The sequence below is a fragment of the Ctenopharyngodon idella genome, chromosome 16, assembly GCF_019924925.1.
Source record: "Ctenopharyngodon idella isolate HZGC_01 chromosome 16, HZGC01, whole genome shotgun sequence".
Lineage (NCBI taxonomy): Eukaryota > Metazoa > Chordata > Actinopteri > Cypriniformes > Xenocyprididae > Ctenopharyngodon > Ctenopharyngodon idella.
In genome coordinates, this window is record NC_067235.1 from 9,573,814 (window position 1) to 9,586,181 (window position 12,368).

The 12,368-nt window shown below is 34.8% G+C and overlaps 1 protein-coding gene across 2 annotated transcripts in view; it reads left to right on the forward strand.

Moving 5' to 3' along the window:
• Positions 1-12,368, forward strand: part of snrka (SNF related kinase a) — a 55,729-nt gene that overhangs the window by 6,700 nt on the left and 36,661 nt on the right. For both annotated transcript variants that reach the window (XM_051864281.1, XM_051864280.1), the window contains exon 2: positions 3,725-4,442. In XM_051864281.1, coding sequence (XP_051720241.1) covers positions 3,854-4,442 — 589 coding nt within the window. In that variant the 5' untranslated portion in view covers positions 3,725-3,853. The remainder of the gene's footprint in view (positions 1-3,724; positions 4,443-12,368) is intronic.

Here is a 12,368-nt window from a genome sequence, read left to right on the forward strand (position 1 = left end):
ATACAGTGAAGAATATGCAGTGCTATTTTACATAGGCTATGTTTACTTTATTTCTGTACCTGAAAACTATTAAACCTAACTAAAGCACTGTTTATTTCATATGTATCTTTGTTCTGTTGTCTTTATGTAGGCCTGCTGAATGTTAAATGGATCCAATCCATGTTCATTAAAAATTATTTGATGATGCAGAAATAAGCCTGCTAGTATATTTTAATGCAGGTGTTTTTGAACTTTGCTTATTTAAAACATGATCAATATACTATTTATTTTGATGACAATTTCAAATAAGAGAGGAAGTGACAAATATCGGTATCGGTCAATAATTGTTTGTAAATATCGGTATCGGTATCGGCCCCAAAAAATCATATTGGTGCATTCCTAATAACATTAGGAATTAAAGGTATAGTTCACCCAAAAATGAAAATTATGTTATTTACTCACCCTGATGTTGTTGCAAAACTTTGTTTTTCATTCTTCTATGGAACATAAAATAAGATATTTTAAGAAATGTCTCAGGCCCTGTTTACACCTGGTATTAAGATGCATTTTGGTCAGTCGGATCACAAGTGGATGACGCTAAATACAGGTGTAAACAGGGTCTAAAACATTTTGAGCTTGTTACTTTCGACCACTTCCAGAGGTAGTCAAAAACACATTTGACTGAATTACTTTCTTGTGTAGATGCTCATGTGGTTAAATGCATTCGAACAGCCACAAAAGACCGCCTACTGACCTAGCGCTATGGGAAGCATGCTAGCCAGACTGCTGCTCTCCAGGTTTTTCCGTCGTCTCCGATCGCTTTCAAGGTAAATTGTGCAAGCTTATTTTGTCCATTAGATCGAAAGATCTGAAAAAGCCCATAGATTTCCTGCCCATAGACCCTCCCTTAGAATACATAATAATATTAGCTTATCCCATTCACTGCCATTTTAAAGCTTGGACGCAGATGGCTTAAGGGTGACATCTTGGGGTAATTTTTATTTTAAAGTGAACTAATCCTTTAAGGGGGTTGCACACCAGACAAGAAGTGCAGCACTGTGCCGCGCCACGTCTTTAAAATTCGAACACATTGTTTTCTTTGATTGTACGCACACCGGCGGTGCCACTCAGCATATGTCCACGGCACCCAGATTCGACTCAGGATGCTGTTCAAAATCCTGCCTTGCCACAAACATAGTTTTCTATTAAATTACATTATATTTGTCCCAAATCGTCATAAATTAATTCTCCCTGCGCTGTATTTATTTTTACATTCATAAAGTCTAAACATAGGCTATATAGGAAAAATAAATAGGCCTAATAAACATAGCCATTTCTAACCTTTCATTTTTCATCTGTTGCTATTTTTCCCTATAACTAACCTGAGTGAAAAGTACGTTTGCCTGTCAAGATTACATTCACTGTCATGTGCTGCCACCTACTGGAGGTACCAGGTCACAACACACTTTAGGGTTACTTCAATAGCACGGAGTAGCATAGCGATAATGAAAAGGACGACTAAAAACTCAATGAAGTTGTGAAATACCCTGAATTATATGCCACGAACTTCAGATTCTTTAAAGACAAAATACGAAAATCAGCATAGAGGAATATTGCTGATGTTGTCGTATTTTTCAGGTAAGATTCTCATTTAATTTAGTTAACGTACGCTCTGATGTAAAATGTTCAGTGACTGAAGCAATGATTGTATTTAATTGTGCAGTGTACAGTCATAACATAACGTACAGTACAGACATTATCTTAATTTCATAATGTCCTTAAACATAACAGCATTATTAACCACGAACTGACAATAGAATGTGCGCGTCCGGTTTGCGATGCCTGTGAGTTGTACTAAATGCAACGTGACGTGGCGCTGCACTTGTCCGGTGTGCGACCGCCTTTACACTTTACATAGAAAAAGTGGCAGTCTGTTACTTGCATTTACACCCCAAGACTTAATGCCCAGATCATTATATCAGATTTTGTTTTCCGCCCAGTGTAGAGCTGCACGATTCTGGATGAATTGAGAATCACAATTTTTTTTAAACTAATAATAGATAACTAAACAAAATAACATGTAGGCTAATTTACTAAAGGTTCTGACAAAACTTGGTGCAATGATGTAATTTACTATATTTTGATCACTACCATAGACATCAGTGTTTACATCTTCTGTGATCATTTGAATTATTGTAACAGAAATAATGAAACAGTGTGGTTGAAAAGACTTTGAAGCTGTTTCATGTATTATATGTACTTTTATTATGGCATTTACACAAGTAAGTAGTTCTTATGTTCAGTAAAATCACTTGTTTGGAGGTTTTTTTGGACCCTTGGTTAATTATGTTTTGAAATAAAAGTCTAGCCTACTTTATCCATTAATCCATTAATCCATTGCAAGGCTTAAAGACATTAATACATTTAGAATACGTAACTAAGGCGTGCTTACTTCATTTGTCTGTTGCACATTTTGCGTATGAGCGCAAGGCAAGCATCTCAAAACTGCGCACTCATGACCTTGCTTAATCGATCATCAACAAGTTTTATCGATTAAATTATCAACAATTAATCGATTGTCGATTAATTGTTAACATCCCTACATCATGTTTTGCATGGGCAATCACCATTCAAATTTCTTTCAGAAAATATAAAATATAGTACTAAATAATAATCTTGTTACTTTCATGCATGTGTTTTAGCACATACTTCATCTCTTCCTGATGAGTAACATGATTTTGGGAGATAAGGAGAATGTATAGGATGCTGTGAACATGTGAAAGTTGTGGCAGCTCTCAAGGCAGTCATCTCCAGCACTGGCCTGAGGTTAATGCCACTAAAATTGAATCAGCCCTTTTAGGAGGCAGCCTCTCTTCTGGAGCACCAGCTTACTTGCCAGACTTGTGGCTTTTATTTTTTCACTAACAAGAGGAAATCAATACAAATCTATGATGGTCCATGTTGAAGGCCTGTGGCAGTGGAACCACTCTGTAGCTTGGCATGATGGGATTACTTTGATTTTCAGTTAAATCTGCTGTTGGACTATATAAACATGTGAATGCTTTATAATTTGAAGCTAGTTTATTATGTGGTTCTTTGAAATGCTTGATTTTGATTGGACAAAATATTTGAACTTTATATATTTTAACGAGCATGACTAGTAGACTGTACGTTCAATACATAACATATAATTTTAGAAAAGCCTTTACTTGACTTTTAATGTTGTATTCTATTTCATTAATAATAATCTCTCTTTTTGATATGTATTAATGTTGCTGTACATTTCATTCTTGTAACTTTTATATATATATATATTTAGTTGCCCTCTTTTAAAGCGCCTTAAGCAGCTACCTTTAACAGTCTACATATTAAAAAGGCCTATATAAAACTAAAGATATTTTTAATAATAATAATAATTTGTTATATTTATATAAAAGTCAAAAAGTTTAAAGTTGTCTTTTTATATCCCATTTGTTTTTGTTTTTTTAAAAATGTATATTCACCACAATATTTACAGATGGAAAAACAGTGGTAAAACCTTTAGCAAATTGGCTACCCATGGGCTAAAATTGGTTAATGTAATGACACTGAGAACCATTGGGCCACATAGAGCTTTAAGGTCTTCATTGTGACATCAGCATGCAAGATTATAAACATTATAAAATTATAATTATGGCTGTTATCAATTTGTGATTGTTTGCATTCTTATGACTAATTTTTGTACTGGTATGTCTCTGATTAACAGGAATCTGCCATCATGGTATTGCAGTTACCAGCCAGTGTGCTAAAGTGAACTGGATTTTCCCTCCGGTTTAAGCCCCACCCCTCCCCTGGGGGCCACACCCCCCTCCATCCCACCGGAGGACCAGCAATCATGGCAGGAATCAAGCGCGGGTACGACGGAAAGATCGCTGGACTGTACGACCTGGACAAGACGCTCGGCCGTGGCCATTTTGCCGTGGTCAAACTAGCGCGTCATGTCTTCACCGGCGAAAAAGTGGCAGTCAAGGTAATTGACAAGACCAAGCTTGACACGGTCGCGACCGGCCACCTCTTCCAGGAGGTCCGCTGTATGAAACTGGTCCAGCACCCCAACATCGTTCGGCTCTATGAGGTCATCGACACACAGACCAAGCTCTACCTGATCTTGGAGCTCGGCGATGGTGGTGACATGTTCGATTACATCATGAAGCACGAGGAAGGATTGAACGAGGAGCTGGCAAAGAAATATTTCGCCCAGATCGTGCACGCCATCTCGTACTGTCACCGGTTGCATGTGGTTCACCGTGACCTGAAGCCTGAGAATGTGGTGTTCTTTGAGAAACAAGGCCTGGTCAAGCTCACCGACTTTGGCTTCAGTAATAAGTTTCAGCCGGGAAAGAAGCTGACCACCAGCTGTGGCTCGCTGGCTTATTCTGCCCCTGAGATCCTGCTGGGAGATGAGTATGATGCACCTGCTGTGGGTAAGTTCCTGTGTAACTCTGGAGTGTAAATTACTGAGCTGAGTTACTATCCAAATTACAAAACAAAGGTTAAGTTTGCCTTGGGCATTTATTCAAGCACTGTTTATTTCCTCATTTATTATTTTAGTGTCTTGAAAAACTGTTTTAGCATTACACTGTTTTTTATCATTTGTAATAATGATATTTGGCACAATGTTTTTGAATGTTTGAGAGAACTTTCTTTAGCCCCATAATAAAATTAATTGTAATCAGGCTTATTATTGTTAACTAAAACCAAAACTATTAAAAACATTTTCAGGAAAAAATAAACATTAACTGAAATAAAATAAAATATAAAAAAATAAACTTATTTTATTTCAGCTAGTTGCCAAGGCAACATTTTTCATTTTCGTGTAAGTTCAAGTACGCTGTCGATCAGTTACACAAAAGTTTTTAAGTTAAGAAATTCAAAGTTTAAGCAAGAAGAACTGGAAGATTATTTTGTACTCATAAATTTTAATCGTTCTTAAATTGAAATATTTGAGTAAAGTAATTCATACATTTCATTTAAAATTATCATGTAATCTTAAAGTAAACATTTTTATTAGAGGAAACTTAGCTAGCTATAACAAGCTAATTCAGAAAATGCCAGCTTGCTAATTTGCTAACATGTTAGCAATAGCATGGTATAACACTTGCTGAATGAGTACAGCACTATAAAACATTTAACATACCTGCTCTCAAACCAAGCCACATGCACCACTTGTCACTATGATGGTAACTCTCCAAAAACCCACATTAACAGAAACTCTTCTAAATTAGCATAACAAAACATTAATCACTACTAAATCTCCCACTTAACATTAATCTTGAACAAAAAACAATGTAGAACACTTAATTTTAGCATTTACTTTCCCTTTCAAGTGCCATGGGCAAAGCATGCTATGAAATAGAAATCTCAACCCAGTTTCAGTTAAACTTAAGTTTGTCTAAATTTAAAAGAAATGAGTTCATAAAACTCAAAACAATGAAACAATTCAGTTTACTTAAATTATGTCAGTTCTGTGAACTCGAAAGAAAAAAAGTGCTGAATACTCATAAAAGTTAATTTGACTAAACTAATTAGTTGAATTTATGTTTGTCCTACTCAAACTAATTAATTATTTTGAGTGTTAGGGTTTACAGTGACTAAAATGAACCAAAACATAATAAAAACAAGGGCTGTACGATTAATTGTATTTTAATCGTGATAACGATTTCTGCTTCTCACGATTAATTAAAAATAACCGTTGTGGTATTTGCCCGCTATTTATTCTGAAAATCCTTTTTTTTTTTTTTTTTTTTTTTTTGATTTTTGTGTTATCTTGCATTGGTAACAATTGGTAATGTTTGTGCTTGGGGTTGCTGTAAGGCATCTCCATACTGCTGTCAAAAACACGGCTTAACCTCTTTATCAGAAAACATGTCAGAACAACCCCCCTTAACCCTAAACGTGGCTCTTCTCGTCGATTATGACGGGAAACTGTCATTCGAGCTTCAAGTTCTGGAATATTAGGCCATGGATTCCTGAAGCGCGTTGGTGGAATGCTTTCATTATTGTTGTGTTGGCTCCTTGAGATAATGAACATGAGCATGCAAGTTGATGCAGGTTGAGACCTAACCTTTCCAAGGGTAAGAGGTGGTAGAGGTGTTAGGCACGTCGGGGCATGCAAAACTCTAATCCATACACTGGCCAATACAGGGAGGAAAAGGAGAGAGTCTCCTGCCTTTTTTTACACTTGATATGAAATATTCAAATCAGATAATGCCTTATTTAATGAATTACTGCAACCATGATCGTTGGAAACTGTGCAACAATTTTGGCAACACTTTACAATAAGGTTAATTTGTTAACATTAGTTAACATGAACTAATAATGAACAATACTTCTACAGCATATATTAATCTGTTAATGTTAATTTCAACATTTACTAATGCATTATTAAAATCAAAAGTTGTATTTGTTAACATTAGTTAATGCACTGTTAACATGAACACACAATGAACTGCTGTATTTTTATTAACTAACGTTAACAAATGTATTGATCATAGTTAGTTCATGTTAGTTAATATATTAATTTAACAAAATAAAATACAAGTTAAAAAAACATAGCACTGATCAGTACCATATCTGTTATTGGCAATTTTGGTAATGTCCCTATATATTTAATTGCGTGCTCGTTTCTCCTATTTTTAAATTTAGAATATCTTCAACATTCACTTGAATCTCTTTAATCTTTAAAAACACTTTTTTTTTTTTAAAGTAATAAATTAATACATTTGCACTAATAAAAAATGCTACATTAAATGTAGCAAATTTGAAAATGAATATCCATTTTTAGTACTTTGGGTTACACTTTATTTTAGTGTCCCTGTTATAGTGTAATTATACATTTAAGTACTGTGTAATATTAATTAACTATACGGTTAGGAGTAGAGTTTGGTTTAGGGTTGCTTGCATGTAATTATGCATAATTTATTGTTATTACTGAAGTAACTATATGCAACGTGTAACACGGACACTGTAAAATAAACGTTTAACGTATTTTGTATTGTTGGCGTGCCTAATTTCACTTGTAGTATTTAAAACAAGTTTTTAATGTTTTATTTTTAATTTATTTGGACAAAATGTCAAATTGTAGGCCATTTGAAGACGTTTACTGGTTTTGTAAATTGTAAAATTGGTGTATCTCTAATAATAAACCTAATAACCATAGAAAAGAGTTGTGCTTTTAAGCTTTAATTTAAACATGTATGTTTCAGTGTTATTCCAGCGCAGATAGCTCTTGGTTAAGCTCTGTACACATTTGTACAGTAACTGACACAACACTGCAATCATAGAGACATCGTCTTTGGTTAATTGTATTTCCAGCCCTTATACAGGCAGGTGGGGGGACAGTTAATCCGCTCTTTGTTTGAGCTGAGCTTCCCTGCCGGAGCCCTGATTAAACACTATTTATTGACACTGTCAGTGTGATCAAATAGACATTGTGCTCTGATGCCGGTGGCTTCCCTACTGAGGTGATTTCTGGTTTCGCTTCCTAATCGATAATAATTTGTCCAGTGTTTGGCTGGGAAACCTGTTTAATACCTCATTGTGCTCCTGGAAAGATACACCTCTGTGAAACGGAGACAGACCCTGGAGCAGGGTATATTTTGGATCCTAACTGACAGGCCCTGTCAGCACTAAATATTTGTGTTAATTTCATGTGCAGTTCATACTGTGGCCACGATCCCACAGCAACAGAATACGGGTGTCCTTAAAGCTGCAGGCCGTAACTTTTTGGCTAAAAATGATCCAAAATCAATTTCTGAGGAAGTACATAACCAGCCAGTGTTCAAAACTGTCTTCTTACCTTAGCCCAATTCACAACGGTAAGCTTGTTTTATAATAAAATCGGTTCTGGTGGGTCTCCGTGGGAAATTCGAGCATTTAGGCATTTACATGCCAAGATGTCTAAACCTTGGCCTCTCCATCTTCATAAAAGTGACATAGTAGGATTTTTAATTTATTATTATTATTATTATTATTTTTATTATTATTATTATTTTAAATCATTTCCAGTGTTTAATTGGAGGCTTTATTTTGGAGACATTTGTCCTTGAATTAGACTTCAACTAGTTATTTTGTCCATACTCGGCTAAGCATGATCCTGACACATCCCTAATTTATTTTTATTACATTTTTACCTTAGCATTGATGCTTTCAATCCACCTGCTGAAATAAAAATGAATGAACTCTTAAACTAAAGAGAAAAACTGGTTTGTGAAAGCTTCCGTCATTTGAAACGATGACAACTCTAAAAAGAAATTTGACTTTTCACTTCAGATAATTTGAGCGTGATGCTTATCAGATGAAAATGTTGAATCGTACCATGATGTTTGTTGTTGTTGGTTTCCTTTACTTCTCAATTCTTTTCTCAATTTCAAGCCTAAGTTAACTTAGTCTTTTGTCAGGGAAACCATGAATAACAGGATTTGAAAACAAATCAGTTCCAGGTTTCCCACAGTCATGAAAAAAAGTTTAAAAAAAAAAAAATAATAATAATAATAATAATAAAATTGTGTTTCCAGTTATTGAAATCTTTTTTTGTTTGTTTGTTTTTTATTTATTTATTTATTTATTTATTTATTACAATTGGAAATCAACCGGAAACAAATTTAAATCAAAGAATATTTTTATTTTTCAAATTCTTGACCTGATCTTGATTCTTGATCTGCAATGATCTGACTTTCTAATTTGGTTGACTCTAACAATAGAGTGTAATATTTGACTAGCACTGTCTGTGTTTAGCCAGTTTTTAAAACCGCAGCCTCAGACTATATGATTATTAGACTAGAATGCATTTATATTTATATGATTTCATGTAATGACAGGGATGTTATACAGGGCACAGTGTGATATACCTTCCTCTAACAAACAGATCAGAGCTTCTGTCTTACTGGCCCTTTTTGAGATCACAAAATTATTTCTAAAAAGCAGCACATGGAAAATTGTGTCCTTAGATGTTGTTAATTAAATAAATGTCGTCATCATGTGATGGCAAAATAGAAGCTTCTTTGCATCAACATTATGTCCTTGTAATCTTAAATATTTATTATTTATAGCAAAGCTCAAATTTTCCATGTTTTTCTTAGGCTCTGGAGTGTTGACGTTTGTTCGATTTGTTGTATGATAATCTAAACACTGGAAGCACAAGCTGAATTCCATGACCATGAACACTGATGTCTGTAAATTCAGTCTTTACTGCGGTTGGTTGGTTTATTGGCGCCATAACAGTAGAGTTTGCAGGGCTTTTGGTTTGTTTTGAACGTAACATTCCTGCATTATTCTGCCTTCAAAATCAAGATTATCAACAGGACTGAACGAGCCAACTAGATATTCATGCGAACTACAAATTTCTGCAAAGCATTTAAAAAAAAAAAAAAAAGGTGCATCAGCATTTGTTCTCCTCGTCCAGCCAGATAAGAAAAATGTCTCTATTTCGCTCGTTCAGAAAGTCACATCTGAACACCTTCCAAGTGGCCTTGTGTGTGTATAGCCACATCCATCTAGAACCCTGTCCATTCAGTCATCTGAAACCATCACCAAAGGCAAATGTGTACACACTGCAGGACACGCACACATACATAAAGACTGATGGCTGAAGTGCAGCTTGTGTGTGAATGTTCTCAGCTTTCTTCCACACTTCCAGCAGAGTCCCTCAGCTCAAGTCGACAGCTCAGGTTCACCTCCTAGAGCGTCTCACGCCTGCTATAAATGACTTTATCTGAAGTTAACTTTCATCAGGGCATCATGAAATACCACTTACACTATAGTTATTGATTTTTTTTTTTTTTTTTTTTTTTTTTTTTTTTTTTTTTTTTAATGCTTTCGATTTACTGAATCTCAAAGATATCGAAGACAAGTAAACAGTAATGAAATAAGGAAAAAAAATAAATAAATAACAAGCAATAGCACAAATATAAAAGAACAAAGATACAAATTAAAGACACAAATTTGATGATACAAAAGATACAAATTATTTTGTATTTTTTTGTATCTAACAGTAGTATTCAGATACAGAAATTAAATAATAAATGTAAAACAACACTGAATAGCCTTCACTTTATAAAGGAAATATAGATTCATCCTAGGGGTTGCACAACTACTGATTTCTCCTAATTGACTACTTGTCAAAACAATACCCGACTTACGTTAGTACTCATGGTTTGTTACCGTTTAAAAAAAAAAAAAAAAAAAAAAAAAAAAATCATAGTAATAAACAAGTGACAGCTCAATGTCTGAAACAATTATGTCTCTTACATGTATTGTAAAAACATTAAAAGAACAGGTTTCATTTTGTATTTAACATGGGCAAAATCACACGTAAATTGACAAGTAACATTATAACCTTAACATCCACATCTCTGACATTGAACAATGTGCATACATACAGTATGAGTACACCCCTTACAGAAGTGAGTACACAGAAGTGAGTACAATTTGGACATTTTCACTTAGGGGTGTACTCACTTTTGTGGCCAGCGGTTTAGAAATTAATGGCTGTGTGTTGAGTTATTTTGAGTGGACAGCAAATTTACACTGTTATACAAGCTGTACACTCAATACTTTACATTGTAGCAAAGTGTAATTTCTTCAGTGTTGTCACATGAAAAGATATAATAAAATATTTACAAAAATGCGAGGAGTGTACTCACTTCTGTGAGATACTGTATATTAAAAAAAAAAAGTTTAACAGTTAGCCTAGAGGTTTTATTAGGTCTTCAACTGTAAAAACAATAACTGATCTGTACTCTCACCACTTAGTTCTTAACTTATCTGGTTCCAAATAGTTTATAATAGAATAAGACAAAATTCATGTAGTCTCTTCGCTGTCATCGTCCTCCTGCCACATACTTGTCATAGTCATGGCTCTCTGGTTTGCATTAAGAAAAACAAGTGTAGCGTGACACCGGCCAAGGAAGAAATGCTTTCACTCTGTGAACTATGGTTATTGCACTCAAGTACTCAATGGCTTATAATAAAACGCCGACTAGTGGTTGAAGTAGTCAACTACCTGACTAGTCTATGCAAGCCCTAATTCATCCTTATTAAGGTTACAAAAGTTATACAGTCGAGCAGTGAGTGATTTTCTCTTTGTCTTTTGTTTGATTAACATTAAGGACACAGACAGCAGCAGGTATATTAGGCTGCTGTCACTTTAAGACTCCAATATACTGACACACCTGTTTGGTTTACGTTTACTTAAGATATTATAACCAACTGTGTTTACTAGGGGTGTAAGAAAATATCGACACACATGAATATCACAATATTATGTTTGGCGATACTGTATCGATTCTCAAAAACACTGTATCAATATTTATTTATTTATTTATTTATTTATTTATTTAGATCCAAGATTCGTGGCTTTGTGTTCGGTTTAAACCACAGACTGTATAAAACCTAACCACTAGATGTCAGTGTTATCTCAGAACATAAAGTGACACGTAGCCGGAGAAGCGCAATGTGCATCGTTAACGTTAGCATTAGCAAACCCAGCTCACAAGACGATAGAATTATTCCGCTCCCGCGGCATACAGAGCTGAAGTGTGTGTGCTCATTTTGGCTTCAACTATAAAGAACCCACTAAGGAGATCGACAAGAGTCGAGTTGTTTGCAAAATAGGCCATGTTAAAATCCAAAACTCGGGAAACGCATTGAATCTGAAAGCTCACTTAATATCCCGATGCCATCCGCGCTGCTGAGAGAGGCAGAATAGATAGAATATGTAGTATGTACTGCACGCTTTCCTCTCGGTAACAAAATAAACACACAACAAAAATGACAGCGGTGACAGAATTAAGAAAGCATCTGATCATAGCGATGTGAATATGTTTGCACCAGCTCTGTTCAGCACTTCAGTGAAGTCACGTTTATTTAAATAGCACTTTATACATTAGACTGCTTTATAAAGCAAGCAGCTTTACAGTATTAAATATAAAAAAACAGATATTCAGTCATGAAATGGACTATGCACTAGTTGTTAAATAGTTTAGAAATTAAAAACTGCTATACCGTGAACTTTTAAAACATGTACACCTAAAGAATCCTGCAGTCACTTTACTATTTTCCCTTAGATTGCATAAAATAGTGATTAGTGATATAAATGCAAATGATACTGCATTGATTAAATAAAATAAAGTTGTTTGTAAGGTTTTATGCATATGGTGGTGTTCTTTATGACCGTTTTTTCTAAAATTACATCCTTTTTTCTAAAAAAACAAGGAATATCATAATATATCGCCTTTCTTACAGTATCGCAATATATCACAATATATCGTATCGTAACCCCTGTATCGTGATACGTATCGTATCGCCAGATTCTTGGCAATACACAGCCCTAGTGTTTATGAGGATCCTCG